Genomic DNA, 22788 nt, shown 5'->3' with positions numbered 1-22788 from the left:
AGTGCTCAGAGAGCCTTAGGCTTGTGACTGGAATTCTCCTCACTGAAATGCACAAAACATCCATTAGCAGCAGCTTGCAGCCATCACTTTTCTCTTTGCTAACCTTGTCCCATCATAAAACCCTATCCAAGAACTTGGAGTGGCATCCTGGGGAGTATCCTGTTTTAAGTGCACAGTCAACTGAGAATCAACACTGCCTCTGAGACAGCCAGGGGAGTCAGCTAGGGAGATGTCTTTGTGTTAAATATGAAAATAGCCCAAGGTTTAGACAGGAGGATTGAATGAGCAAGGACATCCAGCAACATACTAAAGCTCAATTCTGTAAGCAGCCAAATGTTATGGATGAGTGTCTTTATCAAGTGATCTCATCCTTATCTCTGCAAGAAACATTTAGAGCACAGGATACATTCAGTCTATTGTCCACCAGCAGGCCAAGTCAGAGTCAATTAGGCTGTTGATATTGGTATTGGATTATTATTGTCACGTATCAGGATGGCACCAGGTGCAGCGGTAGAGCTGCTGCCTTACAACGCCAGAGACCCGGGTTCAATCCTGACTATGGGTGATGTCTGTGCAGAGTTTTACGTTCTCCTTGTGAAGACGTGGATTTTCTTTGGGTACTCCCAAAGATGTTTGGAGGTTAAATTGATAAAACTGATTGTAATTGCCCCTTGCGTGTACAGAGTGATCGCGGGTCGGCACAGACTTGGTGGGGTGAGGGGCCTGTTTCTCTAAAGTCTAAAGTAAAGTCTAAATTATACCAAGATATAGTAAACAGTCTGAAGAAGGGTCCTGACCCAAAATGTCACTTATCTATGTTCACCAGAAATGCTGCCTGACCCACTGAATTACTCCAGCACTTTTGTCCTTTTTACAAACCAGCGTTTGCAGTTCCTTATGTTTACAATGAAAAACGTTATTTTACATGCACTCCGGGCAAATCTTACCATACATGAATACATTAGGTAGTGCACAAAGAAATTAAACAGAGTGCAGAATATTGTGTTACAGAGAAAGTCCAGATGAAAAAATGCCACTATCTTACTTCCCAACTCTGGGCCTGCAGGCAATGGCTCAAAAAGTGCACATCCAAGTACAATGATCCATTCTACATTTTCCTTGAGCATCATCCCTTTTAATCTCTCATTTTCACACACCCTTCCATATCTCCATGTCTCCCTCTCCTCTGACTCTCAGTCGGAAGAAGAGTCTCGACCTGAAACTTCACCTATTTCTTTCCTGCAGAGATGCTGTCTGATCTGCTGAGTTACTCCAGCTTTTTGTGTCCCTCTAATAGTATACCCCAGAACCCTAATATTCATTGTGTATGTCCTATCTTTATTAATCTTCCAAATCACCTAACACTTACAAGGATTAAGTTCCATCTGCCATTGATTTACCCATTTTAGCTGCACTCTGCAGGAAGCTTGTTGCAGGTAAGGTGCAAAATGGCAGCAAGAACAGTTGAACAAAGTACTGGGGCAATGTTGCAGCCTTGATGAACACCATCTCCACTAAAGTTGCCTCCGCTCATTAGGTTTACAGCTAAAGGCCAATATGAATGTATTAGATTAGGATAGTGTGAGAGGAAAATTTGTAAGTGATGAACCTTTCAAAGTATCTATTAACCTTGTCTTTTGAGTTAGTCATTCAGATCAGGCCTTGCGACCCAACTCATCTATGCCAACCAAGTGGAGTTAGCAAATTTGGCAAATATATATAATATGGAGACAGTTCCATACAGTCTGACAGAGATAGATAGACGGTACAGACAGATTGGTAAATAAAACCTGAGACGGACAGATAGTATGAACAAGGGCAACCAGAAACCTGCAAACATCTGTGGAAAACATGTTCAGATTTCAACTGACACATACATCTCGGTGCAGGCATATGGACGCAGGCAGACAAATATATACTGGTGCAAGAAATGGGCACACAGAGACAGAGACATGCGCTGGCATATCTACATGAAGGTGGATGAATCCATACCTGAGGCAGAGCCATCCCGAGCACAGCACTCCCCACTAGCAGCAGATGACTCTCTATCCAGATCGCTGCTTTGTCAGCACAGCCCACTGGGTGGAGGAATTTTGAGGCTTCCAGTTGGTTTAGTGATTGCTTTCCAAAACCACACATTGTGTTGATCACGGACTAGAGTAGAGGGAGAAGAAGGAATGGATAAAACTGCAGGTAATTAATGAGGAAGCTGCATCTGAGTATTTGTAGAAGATGGCTCTCTATACAGTTTAGTTTAGTTCATTATTATTGTCACGTGTACTGAGGTACAGTGAAAAGCTTTTGCTATCCAGTCAAAGATAAGACTATTCATGATTACAATCGTGTTGTCCACAGTGTACAGATAAAGGATAAAGAGTACAACATTTAGTTCAAGATAAAGTCTGATGAAAGATAGTCCGAAGGTCTATCTTCGGACTATATCTATGCCTAAATAGATTATCTTTTCTTTATTCAGTTAAAGGATCTGGGTGTCACTGACAAGGCCAGCATTTATTGCCCATCACTAATTGCCTTTGATGGGATGAACCACCATCTTATTACACCTCAGTCTGTGTGGTGAGTGTACTCCCTCTGACCCCTGATGCAGAGTGGTTTAGTGCAAGTAAGTGCCTTGTTACACCACCAAGAGGGCAGTTGGGGATTCTGCCCCTCTGCATCAGGGACCTGGGGTGGAGGGTACTGCACCGAGGAGTCCCTTGCAACCTGTTTCTCTCGCGGTTCACAGACTCGCCAGGTATTTATTCACAAAATGCTGGAGTAACTCAGCAGGTCAGGCAGCATCTCGGGAGAGAAGGAATCTCGCGGTTCACAGACTCGCCAACTGCCTACCACTTTTACGGGCTGGAAGAGTCTGTGTACCTCGTGTATATGGAGTGCAGCCCCTGTTCCAATATCTAAAGGGGCTGCTCCTTGCCTTCTGGCTGAACTTCTCACCCACCAACCTCATCTTTGGACACCCTGTGCGTAGGGGAGAGGGCAGGGCCGAAGATGTCTTGGTTGGGTTGCTTCTGGGCCCGGCCAAGCTGGCCATCCGCGAGTCACGGCGCCAGGCGGAAGAGGGCTCTGCCCGAGCCGGCTGCCTGCCCCTTTTCCGGGGTTACGTCTGCGCCCGGGTGATACTTGAGAGGGACTACGCGCTGTCCACGGGCACCCTGGGGGATTTCCGGAACCATTGGGCTCCGCGTGGGGTGGAAGTCATCCTCAAAAAGGATTGTAATATAGTTGTATAATAGTTTATTTAGTATATCTGTTTGTCTTGTATTAAGGTGGTGGGTTTTTATTTTGTTTCATTTTGTACTTTAAATATTATTGTAAATAATTGATTCAATAATTTTTGGTAAAAAACAAACAAAAAAAGAGGGCATTGCAGTGTCGCTGGAGTTACATAGGGCCCAGACTGGGTAGGAGCGGCATATTATGGACATCAGATTATCAGTTAAATCATTGTAATCATGCGGTTATCGTTGCTAATATTAGCTCTAAGTTTCAGTTCCAGTGAATGAAACTAAACCCTGAGGTCTTTTCAAAGAGCTTACCTCACCAGGTACAGGTGTGCAGCAGGAATAAGGCACACCACATCGTTCTGGGCTGCGATTGTGCGGCGTACAGTTGAAATACATGTTCTTCGACCAGTCCTTGTAGTTACTCCAGCCACAGCAATGAAACTAAATGAAGAAGAAATCAGAAGGGCTTTTTATACAATGCAGGATCATCAATAAAACTATTATAACTATTATTTCTTCCACGACTACAGTTAGTCTTATTTTTGTTCTCTCCGAATATAGTTAACGCTACCATCTCTCTGAATATAGTTAGTAGTGATACTATTGCTCTCTACTCTCTCTTTATCACTCTGAATGTGGCTATTCCCACCCTTTCTCTCTGAATATTAGTCCTCTATCTCTCTGAATATAGTTTGTACCATTATCATTTCCTTAATATAGTTTATGTGATCATCTCTATCTGAATGTACAATCTTTCTCTCTGAATAAAGTAGTTCCTACTACCTTCCTCACAGAATAGTTCGTGCCCTTACCTCTCTCTGAATATAATCAATCAGGTTCTGCAGGTCAATATCATCTCTATAATGTACAATGGCTTTCTTGATGAATTTACTCACTGCATCTTCTGCCTAAGGGAAGAAAAGAATAAGTGATTTAATTTAGAAAATATAATTCAAGTTACATACCCAGCATTTCTGTAAATATTTTTGTATTAAAAATGAAATCAGTGAAGGAAAGTTGGTTTTGGATATTATATACCACTGAATGCAACAGATACTATGACAATGTTCGAAAATAGATTATTTAATGCTTTACAGTGGTGCAGCTAATAGAACAGCCGCCTCACAGCCTCAGTGATCCAGGTTCGATCCTGACTTCTGCCGCTGTCTATGTTGAGTTTGCACAATCTCCCTGAGACTGTGTGTTTCTTCAGAGTGCTCTGGCTTTGCCTCACATACCAAAAATATTCTGGTTGGTCAGTTAATTGGTGACTGTAACTTGTCTCTGGTGTGGGTAAATAGTAAAAAATGGGGGGAGATGATGAGATTGCAGGGAGAATAGGTTGCATGGAAAGTTTGTGGGGAATGTGATTGCTCTGTGAGCTGGCATAGAATCGATCGGTTGAAATGGCTTCCATCTAAATTGCATGGAAATATGAAATTTGCCTTTTTGCAGTTCAATATTTTTGATCAACATATACTTTCATAAGTTTATAAATTCATAAATCATAGGAGCAGAATTAGACCATTCGGCCCATCGAGTCTACTCTGCCATTCAATCATGACTGATCTCTCTTTCCTTCTCAACCCGTCTCATACCTTCTCCCCATAACCTTTGACACCTGTACTAATCAAGAATCTGTCAATCGCCGCTTTAAAAATACCCAATGACGGCCTCCACAGCCATCTGTGGCAATGAATTCCACACATTCACTATTTTCCGTGGACAATCGGGAAGACACAATAATCTTCTTTGAATATTGGAATTTGAACTGTACCCATTTCCACCGCAGAGGCTGCCTGACCCACTGAGTTACTCCAGCACTTTGTGTTCTGCAAAACAAATCCATCATCTGCAGTTCCTCGCCAGATTAAACAATGATTGTTTAAATATTTCATACGAAAAGTGGCACAACCAGCTATATAGCACCACTTTATTATTGTACTGCGGTATTTGCCTATGTGTCTATTGAACGGCCAGACTCAAAGGTAAGTTCAATGTGCTCAGCCAGGTGAATAATAGATTTCATTAAAATCTAAGCTTTCTTTCCCTGCTCCTTGGACTAATTGCAGTTTTAATTAGACAGTGACGTACAGAAAACAGGCCCTTTAACCAATTTTTACCAGTGTTTACACTTCATTCTGATCTTCCTCACAGACCTATTTTTCTTTCTCTTTGTGCTGGGATCGATTTCCCCCTTAAAATGAATCCACATAATTTGCCTTATATTCCTCATGTTGTAAAAACGTTCCAGTACTATCACATGATGAATGTAGGTCCAATGTGGTAGTCCTACTTCATGTTTTCGTATGTTCCCTCCCTAACACTATCTAACCCCATCAGATCCTTTCAAAATATTTATTTAGGTCACTTCCTCAGCTTTCTCTTTTCTCGTGGAATGAGTCTCAGTTTGTTTTCAAGGATATAAAAGCAGAAAACTTTGGTATTACTCAGGTCAGGAAACATCTGTGGAAAGAGAAACAGAGTTAATGTTTCAGGTCTGAAAACTGATAAAGGGTTTTGGATCCAAAACTTAATCTGTCTCCCTCTCCACTGAAGCTGCCTGGCCTGCTGAGAGTTTCAAAAATGTTCTGCTTTTATTTCAGATTTACAGAATTTATATATTTTTTTGATTTCCACTTTACAAGTCCTCCCCGGGTTACATAAGCTGAACACTCTGAACATACGGGTGTGTGTTTATGACACCGGCTGGATCATTGCAGCTGTAAGGCAGCAGTTCAACTACCTGCACCTCAGTGAAGGATTAAATATGCTATTTCCCAAGCCACCTTTTCTCAGGATAATAATTATATTATTTTAAAAGATTTTATTGCAGATTGCATTTTAAATGATATTTGTAGTTTTATAAAAGATAATGCTATTTGCGCAGATGCTGCGTCTATCGACAGGACTTGCAAAATGGAAATCAATGTGTTAGCCTGAATATATTCTTGTTGTGGCAAAATTCCAACCAATGTAAGAAGAGTTGGCTGATCCTTGTAGCTGCCAGAATATTCACTCAGCCAGTCTCCCAAATGCTAGTTTGTATGCACAGGCTGTACATAAATTGGGAGTTGGTAAAATGGGGACAAGCTGCAATCTTTTTTAAAGTACAGTTGGGTATATATGTGCCAGACGTTGGACTCCATGACCAAGGGCACCATAATGATTCTGCAAGGTAGAGCTAAGTGAATACCAATTGCAGAGCCATTAGGTGGGCCGCACACAATTCTTGTTAAGGGCTCAGTGTAGGATGGAAACAAGAATATTCTCTACTGCATGAGGGCACAGACCAAATTATTATTTTGATTACTAGCAGGATTCTTTGGAAATCTGACTGGAAAAAGGAGCCTATATGATACAATGCATGCTGTGCCAGTTTTGTGGAGATGTTATGCTTTCCTGTGTGGCTATCCAGCCCTGGGTTTGGGAAGGGATGAGCACTTTCACATTCAGCCAGGGCATTGTCATCCCACCGTGTGTCCAGTTTACCTTATCAGAGTAAATGAATCCCAGGACTCCTATTGCCAGCTGCACCAGGAAGAGAGCCGTCAGGCTTATCGAAAACTGTGGAGAGAAATTCACAAAGCCATCTTGTAACAACTGTAACAGGGCTGTGCTGAATATTATTACAGCAAATAAATTATTAGTGCTCATCTATGCTCCTACACTGGTATTTTCACAGCTACTGTAAATTCTTACGCAGGATAATAAACTGGACCAGGGAATCACAGCATGTGAAATAAACTGGACCAGGGGCCACAGTTTAAGAATAAGGGGTAGGCCATTTAGAACGGAGAAGAGGAAAAACTTTTTCAGTCACAGAGTTGTAAATCTGTGGAATTCTCTGCCTCAGAAGGCAGTGGAGGCCAATTCTCTGAATGCATTCAAGAGAGAGCTGGATAGAGCTCTTAAGGATAGCGGAGTCAGGGGGTATGGGGAGAAGGCAGGAACGAGGTACTGATTGAGAATGATCAGCCATGATCACATTGAATGGTGGTGCTGGCTCGGAGGGCCGAATGGACTATTGTCTATTGTCTATTGTCTAAATGAGCCTGTCGTGGAAGAGCTTTTGCTGGTGAGATAGGGGAGGACAGTGTTCACTATATACAATAAGGTTGTTCTAAAATCCCATTTCTGTGCATAGTAAGGAGTGGTTAGCACCTTAAGGAAGGAGAGGGACATGGTCACTGGTCTATAAAGTATGCTTGATGTGTGTAATTGCAAAATTAAAGTTTCACCATTTTAAGCAAAAATAACGTGTCAGTGTCATAGAGAGTGTATTGGTTCATTGTACTGGCAATAATATAATCTCTACACTCCCACTGCAGTCCGTTTTGTAAAAGAAAATTACTTATCAGCCGTGGGTGTTGCTGGTAAGGCTTGCAGTCATTGGTCTTGAACTACTGTAGTGATGGGAATTATCTCACTGTTAGCACTAGCTGTAGGACTTTGACCCAGTGGTGGTCGAAGTGGCAATATATTTCTGTGTGTCTTAGGGAGGGAAAACACTACCTTCCACTTCCCACTCTTGTCTTTCTGCACGATAGGAGGTATGCCAAAGAAAAAACATCTAAGAAATACTGGACTTTGCGAAGAAGTATAACTAAAGTGATATTTCACCTGAATGTTTGAGGCCCCTAATGATGAGGATAGGGGAGGTAAGGGAGTAGCTGTTTTTTTCCTTCTGTTATTTATGAATGTGTATTGGGAAAGCGAGGGTTATTTGGTGTAGATTCAAGAGTCAGAGTCACGGAAACTGGTCCCTTGGCCCAGCTTCCCCATGTTAAACAAGGTGCCCCATCTACGTTAGTCCCACCTGCCTACATTTGGCCCATAACCTTCTCAACCTTTCCTAACATGTACCTGTCCAAATGTCTTTTAAATGTTGCAATAGTTTCTGCCTTAACCACCTCCTCCGGCAGTTCATTCCATGTACCCACCACCATCACCCTCTGTGTGAAAAAGTTGTCCCTCGGGTTACTATTTAATCTTTCCCCTCTCACCTTAAACCTATGTCTTCTGGTTCTTGATTCCCTTACTCTGTGTAAAAGACTGTGCATCTACCCTATCTATTCCACTGATAATCTTATACAGCTCTATAAGATCCCCTCTCATCCTCCTAACCTGCAAGAAATACAGTCCTAGCCTGCCAAAACCTCTCCCTTTCACCCAGGCCCTTAAGTCCTGGCAACTGGCAACATCTTCGTAAATCTTCTCTGCACTCTTTCTAGTTTAACAACATCTTTCCTATAGCAGGATGACCAAAACTAAACACAGCACTCTAACTGTGGTCTCACCAGCACCTTGCACAGCTGTAATATAACATCCTTACTTCTATACTTCATACCCTGACTGATGAAGGCCAGTGTGTCGAAAGCCTCTTGACCACCTTATCTACCGTTAACTCCACTTTCATGGAACTATGCATCTGTAGTCCTAGCTCCCTCTGCTCTACAACTGGCCAGAACCCGACCATTTACTGTGACGGTCCTGACCTGTTAGACTTCCCAGAATGCAACACCTCACATTTAGCTGCATTAAATTCCATTAACCATTCCACTGCCCACTTGTCCAACTGATCAAGACCCTGCTGTAACCTTTGATAACCAACTTTGCTGTCTACAATACCATCCACTTTATTGTCCTCTGCAAAATTACTAAACATGCCTTGTACACTCTCAGGAATGAACTATGGTGCCATTTAGAGTTGGGTCTTTTAAGAATGCTGAATGGGGAGAGGTAACAGGGGCACCAAAAAATACATAGTATGTATATATTAATATTTAATAACCTTGGCCTAAATTTAGTCACTGTTAAATGCAGGAATATCAGAGCAGGAACACCAGAGAAAATGAATTCGAAGAGCTTGGAATATGACTTTGAAAACAAACTAACCAGAAGGATTTTGCTTTGATTAGAGGTGATTTCCAGAAAAAAAAGTAAACAGATCATTAGCAGAGTGGGCTGCTGCTCCTGATTTGTAAATTCATGGGTAAAACAAAAGCAGAAAGTACAAAAAGGGATAGAGAGATTTAGGATGACTAAAGATACTGTGATGTTGATACTGAGTTTCCTTGGATTTGCTAACTTTGCTACAGCTAACTCTGTGATTCTATACTTTAAACTTGGGCCTCTCCAAGATGGCTATCATAAATGTCACGTCGCCCTGCTAATGAAGTGTGCAACAGTGCAATAAGGATGATCCCATGAATGAAAAGAACACTTTCTGTAAAAAGGCTACACTTCCCCATCATTATGTTTTGTTCAGATACAAATGCCAAACATGAATGTTTACTTACCACTTGCAGTAGCACAATATTTTCGCGCAAGGCCCCAATGCAGCCACAGAAGGTGATTAAAAACATAATGGCTCCAACCACAATCATTATTATCGCAGGGTCAATGATGAAAGTGTCACGCACAGCATCTGAAAGAAAACCAGACATAGAAACATAGAACATAGAAAAATAGGTGCAGGAGTAGGCCTTTCGACCCTTCACCATTCAATCAGTACCCCGTTCCTGCTTTTTCCCCATATCCCTTGATAGGTTCAATAGTATAAAATGGACAGTGATAAAAGGGTGGACCATCTTACATCTGTCCTGATTTTAATTTCCATTGGCTAGTATCAACATTGGGCTGGAAAAGGTAAATAGCAGACATGGTTCAATCCAGAAAGTAGGAGGTGGTACATTTTGGGAAGTCAAATGCAAGAGGAAAGTTCTCTGTGTATTAGTTCTTTTTAATGTTAGTCATTTAATAGTCAATAGTAATAGTCTTACCATGGCAAACTTACACCTCATCTTGTGTTTTTTTTATTTTGTTTACATTGAAGACTCAGATTTTGAATTGAACTAAATCACTTTCTATCTATATAGAATATTTGGTCATATTATGATCCCTCTCTCTATATTTCCCTTAACTATCAGTTTATCAATTATATTATTAGCTAACATGTTCTCACTGCACAATCCTAGATCTAAAATAACCTGTTATGCATTGGTTGCTCAGCGTACTGATCCCAAAGGCCTTTATATTTAACATTATTACTGCTAATTTGGCATGTCCAGACTATGTGTAGCTTAATGCCTACTGTGGTCGTGTAACTCTTATATTTTCCTCTAATTTCCTAATTTGTGCTCTGTCCTATATTATCATTACCATTTGAACCTCCAGAGATACCTGCACCTACTGTCTTGCTGTTTATTTGCTCTACCTAATCAGGTTCTACATTATTTTCTGGGCTAAAATAGTTTCCCTTTATTGCCTTTATTCCATTCTTTATTAACAGAATCACCCTTCCTCCTTTTCCATTAGACAAAGGCCATCTCCTGCCCCACCTCTCTTCCAGCTTTCTGCCTCCCACCACAATCAGTTTAAAGAAGAGTCCCAATTAAACGTTAGCTATCCATGTTCTCCAGAGATGCTGTCTGACCCACATAGTTACTCCAGCACTTTATGTCCTTTTTTTGTAAACCAATATCTACAGTACCTTGCGTCTACATTTTCCCTACCCAAGCTGTTGTTTAAGCCTATTTTAGCCCTGGTATTTTGATTCATTAAAACAATGAATTCCCTCTTTTCCTAGCATAAAAAAATTGAAACTTATTTCTTCACCTCCAGTCTTCCAGATTACAGTACTAGCAAGGGCAACATCAGGGGAAAACATCTGTACATGGTTCTGCAGTTGTCAAACAAAGTATCACATGTAATGGGTATCCTTATCACACTGAGGATGTGCAAGCTTCTTCACGATGCCACCCAACCCTTGAGGCAGTATGGACTGAAGAAGCTGTTGGTGTCAATAGACAATAGACAATAGGTGCAGGAGTAGGCCATTCAGCCCTTCGAGCCAGCACCGCCATTCAATGCGATCATGGCTGATCACTCTCAATCAGTACCCCGTTCCTGCCTTCTCCCCATACCCCCTAACTCCGCTATCCTTAAGAGCTCTATCCAGCTCTCTCTTGAAAGCATCCAACGAACTGGCCTCCACTGCCTTCTGAGGCAGAGAATTCCACACCTTCACCACCCTCTGACTGAAAAAGTTCTTCCTCATCTCCGTTCTAAATGGCCTACCCCTTATTCTTAAACTGTGGCCCCTTGTTCTGGACTCCCCCAACATTGGGAACATGTTATCTGCCTCTAATGTGTCCAATCCCCTAATTATCTTATATGTTTCAATAAGATCCCCCCTCATCCTTCTAAATTCCAGTGTATACAAGCCCAATCGCTCCAGCCTTTCAACATACGACAGTCCCGCCATTCCGGGAATTAACCTAGTGAACCTACGCTGCACGCCCTCCATAGCAAGAATATCCTTCCTCAAATTTGGAGACCAAAACTGCACACAGTACTCCAGGTGCGGTCTCACCAGGGCCCGGTACAACTGTAGAAGGACCTCTTTGCTCCTATACTCAACTCCTCTTGTTACGAAGGCCAACATTCCATTGGCTTTCTTCACTGCCTGCTGTACCTGCATGCTTCCTTTCATTGACTGATGCACTAGGACACCCAGATCTCGTTGAACTCCCCCTCCTCCTAACTTGACACCATTCAGATAATAATCTGCCTTTCTATTCTTGCTTCCAAAGTGAATAACCTCACACTTATCTACATTAAACTGCATCTGCCATGTATCCGCCCACTCACACAACCTGTCCAAGTCACCCTGCAGCCTTATTGCATCTTCCTCACAATTCACACTACCCCCCAACTTAGTATCATCTGCAAATTTGCTAATGGTACTTCGTCTAAGTCATTAATGTAGATCGTAAATAGCTGGGGTCCCAGCACCGAACCTTGCGGTACCCCACTGGTCACTGCCTGCCATTCCGAAAGGGACCCATTTATCCCCACTCTTTGCTTTCTGTCTGTCAACCAATTTTCTATCCATGTCAGTACCCTACCCCCAATACCATGTGCCCTAATTTTGCCCACTAATCTCCTATGTGGGACCTTGTCGAAGGCTTTCTGAAAGTCGAGGTACACCACATCCACTGACTCTCCCTTGTCAATTTTCCTAGTTACATCCTCAAAAAATTCCAGTAGATTTGTCAAGCATGATTTCCCCTTCGTAAATCCATGCTGACTCGGAATGATCCCGTTACTGCTATCCAAATGCTCAGCAATTTTGTCTTTTATAATTGACTCCAGCATCTTCCCCACCACTGATGTCAGACTAACTGGTCTATAATTACCCGTTTTCTCTCTCCCTCCTTTCTTAAAAAGTGGGATAACATTTGCTATCCTCCAATCCACAGGAACTGATCCTGAATCTATAGAACATTGAAAAATGATCTCCAATGCTTCCACTATTTCTAGAGCCACCTCCTTAAGTACTCTGGGATGCAGACCATCAGGCCCTGGGGATTTATCAGCCTTCAGTCCCATCAGTCTACCCAAAACCATTTCCTGCCTAATGTGGATTTCCTTCAGTTCCTCCATCACCCTAGGTTCTCCGGCCCCTAGAACATTTGGGAGATTGTGTGTATCTTCCTCAGTGAAGACAGATCCAAAGTAACGGTTTAACTCGTCTGCCATTTCTTTGTTCCCCATAATAAATTCCCCTGCTTCTGTCTTCAAGGGACCCACATTTGCCTTGACTATTTTTTTCCTCTTCACGTACCTAAAAAAACTTTTGCTATCCTCCTTTATATTATTGGCTAGTTTACCCTCGTACCTCATCTTTTCTCCCCGTATTGCCTTTTTAGTTAACTTTTGTTGCTCTTTAAAAGAGTCCCAATCCTCTGTCTTCCCACTCTTCTTTGCTATGTTATACTTCCTCTCCTTAATTTTTATGCTGTCCCTGACTTCCCTCGTCAGCCACAGGTGTCTCTTACTCCCCTTAGAGTCTTTCCACCTCTTTGGAATAAATTGATCCTGCAACCTCTACATTATTCCCAGGAATACCTGCCATTGCTGTTCTACCGTCTTCCCTGCTAGGGCCTCCTTCCAATCAATTTTGGCCAGCTCCTGCCTCATGCCTCTGTAATCCCCTTTGCTATACTGTAATACCGACACATCCGATTTTCCCTTCTGCCTTTCCATTTGCAGAGTAAAACTTATCATGTTGTGATCACTGCCTCCTAATGGCTCTTTTACCTCTAGTCCCCTTATCAGATCAGGATCATTACACAACACTAAATCCAGAATTGCCTTCTCCCTGGTAGGCGGGCACCCACAATCCATTACCCATAGGTGGCAGGAACGTCACAGTGAAGAAGCTGGTAGACCTGCCTCCAGTGACCTACACCTAGCCCCTGGTATATGGGTGAGAGGTAGAATCTGGGGGGAGTTGATGGGAATGTAGGTCGAATAAAATGGGTTAGGGTAGCAACAGTGGGCCGAGGGGCTTGTTTCTCTTCTGTATGACTCCATGCTCTCTAAAAGTCCCCTGCTCTTACCCATTGACCCATTCCAAAGCTATGGCAGAATTGGATGTGCTCCTAAAGAATATTGAGAACCTCCAAGCCAACAAAAGTAAAAACTGCTGGAAAGGCTGAGCAATGCGGCAGTTCTGCTCCCACTCCTGAGCCAGGTGCCGATGATCACTGATGCTTAGAGGGAGGGCTCGAATTTATCCAGGCATATGTAGTGGTTCTGAGGCAGAGCAGGATGCAGGTGGATGGTGCTCACAATCACCATGAAGAGGCTGTTGCTACGGTTTCTCAGTTCCGTGTTAACTATAATTAAGCATTTTCCATGGAAACTCTCTCCTTTATTACCTCGGATAATTGAAAGTCAAATGTGTCATGATTGTAAATCCCTGACCTCCCTTTCCATTTTATCTCTCTGACCTTTCTAAAGGTCTTTCATACTGGAACATGAAACTCCCAGTGATGCTCAAGCTGTAACCAGCCGTCTGTAATTGCTGTTACTTTATACCCTTGAAGCTGAAAACTGCTTTATTTCTTTGTGCATCTGGATGCAGTACTCTTTTACATGGCTCTCCCCACAATGCCTTAAAGTCCACTTGGTCTTTTAATTACAATTTTAGTAGTAGGAGAATTAAAACATTTGGAATTACATGAAAAATCATTAAATAGCATAACAATGGCATTTAAATTATAAACTCAGTCAATTGGTAGAAAGATTAGAGAGTAATGAAGAAAAATGTCTCTCGCACTGTGAGACTGAGATTCTACTAACTGCGTTACGGTAAGTAGGTTAATTGGCTGGGTAAATGTAAAAATTGTCCCTAGTGGGTGTAGGATAGTGTTAATGTACGGGGATCGCTGGGCGGCACGGACTTGGTGGGCCGAAAAGGCCTGTTTCCGGCTGTATATATATGATATGATATGATATGTATTGTATCTGAAGAAACCTATCATAGTGCTGGGAAATAGGAGCAAGCTAAATAACTCCATGTTTAGCCAACATGTTCACAATTCGCTAAATGGCCTCCTTCTGTGATGCAAGTACGAGGAAGTCCTAATTCAAACTTCAGATGCCAAATCTATCCCCTAAATTTGCATCCAAATAAACAAATATATTGTAAAATACCTGGGCTTTTCTCTCCACTTAGAATTAAATGGTGGGATGAGGGTGGCTTCTTAAATTTAGGGCCCTTGAAGTGTGGATCTTTTGACTTCAATTCCTTGGAGGACAAGAATTCCAGAAACGTAGGAGAAACACATAATCTGAAGTCCATAGGGAGACGAACTGCTAAATAAGGAACTGCTACACCTCATCACTAAGAGTATTGCGCAGGTCCAGGGGGACATCTGACATTGATCAAAGAAATGTTCCATATTTAATTTAATGGGTCACAGCTAGGGGTATGTAATAAACTGGAATTGCTGCAAAGATTGGGAGTTACAGTTTGAAAATCTCAAGTAGAGTTACGCAGTGCAGATCTTTGAAAATTCTACGGGCCTGTTGCCAATACCACCTACCTGTAGCTTTCTGAATCTTTGCATAGACTCCTATAGCAACAATCACCAGTGAAATGATCTGCAAGGGATGAAAACAAAGTACACTAAGGTTACATATTTATGACCAATGCTACCTCAATCAGGCGCATAACAGATGTTTATAAAAGTGTTTTTACATCAATATTCAAAAGATATTAATGAAAGACAGGAGTAAAAAATCTATATTATGATTATAACACAAAGTACATATACTACACAAAATGCCATTTTACATAAATAACATTGGACAGAGAGATCCACTTGTATAGAATAACTTCAATATCCACAGAAATTTAACTAAGCTTTCCAGCTCGCTGTCACAGTGCCCAATCTTGATATTGTGTAGCCTAATTGTGGTCACCATGCTTTACAGTGTAGAAACCAAGTCATATTTTGGGACAAAATTCCTTTGTGCAGGTTAAAGCATGGGAGGCACCATTTAACCAATAACGCACTGCTACTTCTTTGAAAGTTCTCAAATTCCAATATCTCTCTCTTGCCCCACCACAACCCCCCCCCCCCCCCCCCCTTCAAGTAATAATACAATTTCATTCTTAAAGTTACTATTCTTCTTATCGAGTCCACATCACAAGATTAGAAATTGTTCAGCCACACTTCTCGGCATCTGCATACAATGCTGTCTTGTGCTTCTTGTGCGCAGTAGTGGAAAGATTGGTGGAAACAAGGCCGCGATGTGAATTCTCTTTCCTTGACCCAAAGTTACTATTGTCTCTGCTTCTATGTTTCTTCAGTGAGTAGTCTGAAGTTCATAACATTTAAAATTCCTTCTCTTCTCTGGTTTTGCCAATTTCCATCTTGTGCTCTCTAGCTATTGACATTTCTGCCATAGGAAACAGTTGTTTATTTTATCAAAGCGCTTCAAGATTTTCATCTTTTAAATGGCCCTCTGCTGCTCCAATAAGAACAGCTGCTTTATATGTGTTGATAGCTCAGTGCCCTTTGAATAAATCTCCTCCAAACCTTTTGTAAGCCTTGACTTCCTTCCTAAAATATGGCGACTGGAATCACATATAATACAGGTAGTTTTGCTATAATCCCTATTTCCATATCTCGAATTGAATGTAACATGAGTGATGAATTACGGAAAACACTATTTGCATTAAGCAGGCCTAATCAGTTATAACCCAATTTCGAGTGGAAACTGGAGAACCACTTAAAAGTTACTTTAGAAATTGACAGAAAGGCAGAAATATAATTGTCTTGGAATCAATGTAACCTCCCCACAGTAATCAAACATCATTCTCTCTTAAGAACATAATTGTTATTTTACTTGCGGGTACCCATTGGAATTGACATGCGATCACTTCTATTAACACTTGTGCAACAATACCCCATTAAACAATGCAATATATAGATAGTCTTTAGTATCTTCAGCTTACAGTAAATAGGATAAACTTTTTGTATTGATAATACCATTACTATTGAAAATTCTGCTGAGAAAATAATATTGTTATTTCGAGTCTGAAAACCTCAAACCCTTAACCCCCTTTGCTCCATTGACATAGCTGTCTTGATAACATGATTTTCTACACCACGAGGTTTCTATGGAACACAACTATCATGTAATAGCAGAACTATCTGTCATCCATTTGTGCCTTAATCAGAGATTTACAAAGGGCTCATAACTTCTTCACTTGCATTTCATGCTTCTGGTTCTCAAGCTAAGGATCCTATATGCATTATAAACAATTTATCTTTCAATTATTTCATAAAAGCTCATCCTTTCAAATTGGAGATCAGTCTTGTACTGTTCTTTGCATATTTTGCACTGTCTGAATATCCTTTACATAATAGTTACAATAATTCATCACTGTGTCCCCAATGTAATCTCATTGATACATTATTAGGCTCAGTACGTTATCGTCTACTGATATGATTCTATGTCTGTAAATTCAATTATCTCTTTAAATTCTATTATTTTGTAAAATAACCCTGAATATTGAGATTGATGAGTCTTTGACCACCAATCATATTTATACATAATCTTTGGTGGATAATGGGTATTTCTTTGTTTTTCAAACTGCATATCTCTCACTATACATCCATTTGCACCAATCCCACATTAGTCCCATTTTTTATTCGCCCTACATTCTCATCAACTCCCCCCAAGATTCTACCATTCACCTACATAAGCGGCAATTTGCAGTGGCTGATTTACCCAGCAAACTATGTGTTTCAGATGTTGGAGGGAACCAGAGCACCCAGAGGAAACACACACAGTCATAGAGGGAACCTGCAACTTCACAATCAAGGTTATGATAGTATCCAGGCCTCTGACCATGTGTGGCAGTCGTTCCACTAGCTCAGCCACTCTGCTGCCATAAGTGACTCTTGCTACATCCACAATCTCTCCCCTTTTTGTTGATTCATATTTTGGAATCTGGTCATTGCCAGATCAGTATTTTATGAACATCCACAATTATCCATGAGAAAGTGGTGGTGAGACATCTCAAACTATTAGTGGATGTGCACCACAATACCGTTAGCTGTTTAATTCCAGAATGTAGACCAGTGACTACGAATATTAGGAAGATGTGCAACTTAAAGGGTATCATGCAGGTAATAGTATTTCCACACTCTTGAGGCTTTTGTCCATCGTCACTGTGGAGATTGCAAGTTGGGGATGTGCAATTGGAGTAACCCAAATGGGCAGTAGCACTGCATTTCATAAGTTGCATTCACAGCAGCCATGCACCAGGAATTAATGTTTAAAGTGGGGAAAGAAGTGCCAGTCCAGTGGATAGACACAAAATGCTGGAGTAACTCAGAACTATGGAACTGTATACTTTTCCCGTACATTTGACCGGGACAGGCAGCATCTCTGGAGAGAAGGAATGGGTTCAGTCTCATGGGCTGCTTTGTCCTAAATGGTTCTTCTTGAGCATGGTTGGAGAAATTCCAAACATATTCCTTACTCATGCCTTCTAAATGGCAGAAAGGCTTTGGGGTGTCATGAGGTACACTTGTCAGAGGAGACCTAGCTTCTGAACTGCTCTTATCATGATAGTTATGTGGCCGGTCCAACTGAATTCCTCATCAATGCCTACTCACAGGATGTTGTGTAGAATATGCTGATGCAATGTCACTGCATGACAAGGGTCGGTCATTAAACCCGCACTTGAAATAAATGTTCTTCATCCAGAAGCTTTGTGGTGCGAGTGTTACTTGACACTTATCAGTCCCATGCCTGAATGTTGTCTAGATCCTGCTGCAGTCAGGTATGGACTGGCTCATTAGCTGAGTAATTGAAGGTGAAAATGAGCAATCATCAGTGAACACTGGAAATGGGATGGCATAGTATTATAGTCTTATAGAATATAGTATGGTGCAGCACAGGATTAACCCACAATATCTGTGCTGAACATAATTGATAGGATCCTGCCATTAACTGTATACTTTTCCCGTACATTTGCCCTTCAAAAGTGCAATCTGTCATTCCTCCATCCATATGTGTAACTGGTCTATCTCCTGCTATATTCTTTCACAGCTTTTTTCAATGTCCATTACTCTGCCAATTTTGGTGTTGTGCGCAAAATTACTAATCAAACCACTACTCCATCCAATTTTTGTCCAAGTCATTGAAATGTATCACAAGCAACAGAGGTCCTAGCACTGATCCTGCAGAACATCACTAGTCAAAGACCTCCGACCAGAATAACACCATTCTACCACTACCCTCTGCTTTCTACAGATCAGCCGTTTTTAAATCCAAAGTACCAAGTCACAGTTGATCCCATGCATCTTAATCTTCTGGATCAGCCTACCATGAAGAATCTTGTTAAATGCCTTACCGAAGTCCAAGGAGATAACATCCATTGCCCTACCATCATCAATCAACTTTGTCACCTCCTCAACAATCTCAATCACAATCTTTTTCTCAGAGTGGGGGAATCAAAAATTAGAGAGCATAGTTTTAAGGTGAGAGGGGAAAGATTTAATAGGAATCTGATGGGGATTTTTTTCATATAGAGGGTGGTGGGTATATGGAATGAGCTTCCAGAGGAAGTAGTTGAGGCAGGTACAGTAGCACATTTAAAAGACATTTGGACAGGTACTTGGACAGGAAAGGTTTAAAGGGATGTGGGCCAAATGCAGGCAAATGGTTGGGCCATCTTCTGTGTGAGGTATGACTCAAAATACTAAAGTATTTTACCCTTGATCTGAACCACCGACTTTAGTTGTCTCAGGGCTCCTTGATGCCATACTTGAACAAATAGTCTTTGATATCCTGGATAGTCACTGTCTCATTTAACTCCAGATCTGAATTTCATAGTCCACGTTTGGACCTAGATTGTAATGAAGCCTGAAGCCTTGGCAAAACCTTAACTGGGCATCACTGAGTAGCTTATTGGTATGTGTTGGTGAAGGAACAGTGAATCAGATAGCGAATTAACTGTCACTGACTAATATTTTAATTTATGGGCTGCTTAATTAAATTACTTGTGGCTATTTCAAAATAGATGTGAAGAGGGAAAACTGCATATTTGTCATTACGGAACCTGCCTGCTGTCTTTACTGGTGGCTTGGAGGTTATATAAATGATGTATGAACTGCAGCATAAACAGTAATGAACACTGTAAGGGCAGTGTTTGCAAAATCAGCACTCAGTCTTAGTCATTCAGCTCAGAATGCTAAGTGGCAGCCATTGGGATAAAAAGAATGAGATTAACTCAGATGAAGCGTTTTTACAATCCAACTGACACGACAAAAAAAGCAAAACCAACACACCAGGAACAATAGTGAGCAGTGAAACATTATTACCTTCAGTGTCCACTCAGTTTTTCTACCAGAGCTTCTGCCCCACTCAATCAGACATTGTGCAGGCTACTCAATATGAAGGGTATCACAGCAGAGACTATCCTGTCTGACACCCATTAAATGCAAGCATGTACATTTCATGGGTCACTGGATATTATTCAGGATCAGCAATCCTAAATGATTTCTTACGCAGTGCCCTCCCTATCATCCCAAGGATATATGTAAAGAAATTATCACCAAGACAATGAGTGTCTGCTGTACAGTTATTTTTGAAGGAAAGTTTAATGGAGGCATTTCATCTTGAGGTGGATACTATTGGTAAAGAAGCAGTGTACGGCATGTTACGAGGCCGTAACTGGTTGAGAAATTCTTATGTATGCTCATTCATTATGCTCAAACAAAATGACAAATTGTGCATGATGTGAGGAATATCTTAGAATTCATTAATAATGGACCTGTCGTGGGAGCATGAAGGCCAAAGGAAATCCAAATACTGACAATTTGCAATAAAGATAGATAATGCTGCAAACACAAGGAAGTTTGTATTAATATAAAAAAAAGGATAACATTTCAGATACAGATTCCAAGGTAGACCCAAAATGCTGGAGTAACTCAGCGGGACGGGCAGCATCTTTGGAGAGAAGGAATGGGTGACCTTTCGGGTCGAGACCCTTCTGCAACCATTTAATCTGTTTTCTCTGAACGATTGCTATGTATTTCTACTTCTGACTTTGCTTTATGATAAAATACAAAGAAAATCAATTTTATTCCAAAAATAAATTAGACGGAAAGAGCGTCCAAAGACACTTCATTTTAGTCACAATGGCTTGTTTTAGATTGGAATTGTTCTGTTAAAGAATGCACGTACAGTTATATATTTAGGATTTGACATTTAATTTGGATGGTTCAGCATCCAGGAATCCAAGAGACAAATCTGAATTCACCCTGAGGTGTTACCGCTGTTCAAATGTTTCCCTGCCCAGCCTCCCATCTTCCACTCTACATCAATGTGAACTCATCAAAGCTCTGCTGGCTGAATCCTGAGTTACAGCATCCAGTCCATTAATTAACTCCAGTGCATCCTTCAAAGCCTCAGATACCAAATCTTCTGCAGTTTTTGAGATCCTACCTCACCTATCTTGAATCAGTGATCCTCCATCAGCCTTCAAACATCTCTCCAATCGTCTAATTATTGCCTGCTGTGCATCCATGGCTGTGGTTTTCTTCACCACTGATGAGCATGCCTTCAAGTAATTGGGTCCTAAACTATAATTCCCAACCCAAACATTTCCACCTCTCTAAACTCTGCCTTTAAACTTGATCTCATTAAAAGTTCTGTGATGTTTTGCTGCATTCAAGCAGTAACTTACATGCAAATGTTTGTTGCTAAAAGTACTATACTTATTGTAGACATAAGAGACTGCAGATGCTGAAAACTGGAGCAACAAACTGCTGGAGGAACTCAGCGGGATGAGCTGCATTTGTGGAGGGAAATCAACAACCCTTCATCTGGGGCCACTGCCCAAAACAATGTCTATGCATTTAGTTCATCCTCTTATAGGCCATGGAACAGACAAATATAAACAGCAAGGAAAGTCACAAAATGCTGGGATAACTGAGCGATTCAAGCAGCATCCCTGTAGAACGTGGATAGATGATGTTTCGGGTCCTAGCTCACTGAGTTACTCTGGGATTTTGTATCTTTCAGGTAAACCAGCATCTGCAGTTCCTTGTTTCTAGCATCTGCCGGAGAATCTAAGGTTGTTTTGCTGTTTTTTACAATTATGTTTTTCCCTTCTAGTACCTGCTGTGCACCAGATATTTTCAGTCTTAATGTAAACTCTCAAAGGCAATCCATATCCTGCTAGGATTCTACCACTGGGGGATATGTTATGCTGAGCCAATAAGTACAATCAATGCTGAAATAGATATGTTTCTGGGCCACAGGAAAATATTAAATTGTGGGGATTAGAAAGTGCTGAGTGAGATGATTAGATCAACAATGATCTAATTAAATGGCAGTGCTGGCTCCAGAAGCTGCCTGGACCTCACCTGCTCTCACTTCTTGATCTATCTTTGATGGGGAACAATGCTGTGTTTTCACGCTGTTTACAAGACTGTTGTGCAATGGAAACAATACAAAGATGACCATCTAATAAAACACTAATTTTGTTTACATGGCATATTTTGTGTATTAGAATGCTTTACAATCTGCTCTCTACGCAGCAGTGTCAGTAGTCTGAACAAACCAGGAAGCCATTCTGACGGCAAAGTAATGCAGTGGCAATTCATCTCTCTGGGAGGATTGCACACTATAACTGCCCACGCTTTGTCAGGTAACACCACAGAATCCTTGAACAGATGTTCAAAGGATTATATTTCCAAGTGTCAGCTGTAAAGATTTACAGACTGCCTTGAACAGATTCCCCTAAATAGAGAAAGCAGTATGAAGAACAGAACAGCAAACAGCAATCTTCACAGAATATCGACCATTCTGAAAGATGAATACTGCCCACAGATGTCCTTGCTTCCTTTTACTTATCTTTTGCTGCACTAGTTGAATTGTGATATTGTTTTCTAAGCGGAGATTTATCTTACTTCTTGCTGTGCTAGATTGTGTGAATGTCTTGTCATTAATGAATGCTTGGCCATAATGTTTTGGAGTGGGATTCAACAATGCATGTGTGAAATAATCATTGGGAGCAAAGGAGGAAATTGAAAACAGCGTGGCTCTAATCCCACACGAAGGAGAGCTGTCAGCTCCATTTACACGTTTCAGTACACAGCAAGAATCAAGTGGAATTGTCTGTTGCTGGAGGATCTGTCAGTGTCATTTTGGGATTTGA

At 41.2% G+C, this 22788-nt stretch overlaps 1 protein-coding gene across 2 annotated transcripts in view; it reads right to left on the bottom strand.

The window, feature by feature from the left end:
- The window catches only part of tspan33b (tetraspanin 33b), a 29320-nt gene that overhangs the window by 3373 nt on the left and 3159 nt on the right, over positions 1 to 22788 (bottom strand). For both annotated transcript variants that reach the window (XR_013547646.1, XM_078405378.1), the window contains exons 2-7: positions 15146 to 15203; positions 9548 to 9675; positions 6738 to 6812; positions 4058 to 4153; positions 3558 to 3686; positions 1993 to 2154 (exon numbers count right to left, since the gene is read on the bottom strand). Coding sequence is in view for 1 of the 2 variants with exons in the window: in XM_078405378.1 (XP_078261504.1) it covers positions 1993 to 2154; positions 3558 to 3686; positions 4058 to 4153; positions 6738 to 6812; positions 9548 to 9675; positions 15146 to 15203 (648 nt within the window). In the remaining variant the exon portion in view is untranslated. The remainder of the gene's footprint in view (positions 1 to 1992; positions 2155 to 3557; positions 3687 to 4057; positions 4154 to 6737; positions 6813 to 9547; positions 9676 to 15145; positions 15204 to 22788) is intronic.

The sequence above is a fragment of the Rhinoraja longicauda genome, chromosome 9 (assembly GCF_053455715.1).
Source record: "Rhinoraja longicauda isolate Sanriku21f chromosome 9, sRhiLon1.1, whole genome shotgun sequence".
In the NCBI taxonomy this organism is placed as follows: Eukaryota; Metazoa; Chordata; class Chondrichthyes; order Rajiformes; family Arhynchobatidae; genus Rhinoraja; species Rhinoraja longicauda.
This window is presented reverse-complemented; position numbering and strand designations above follow the sequence as displayed.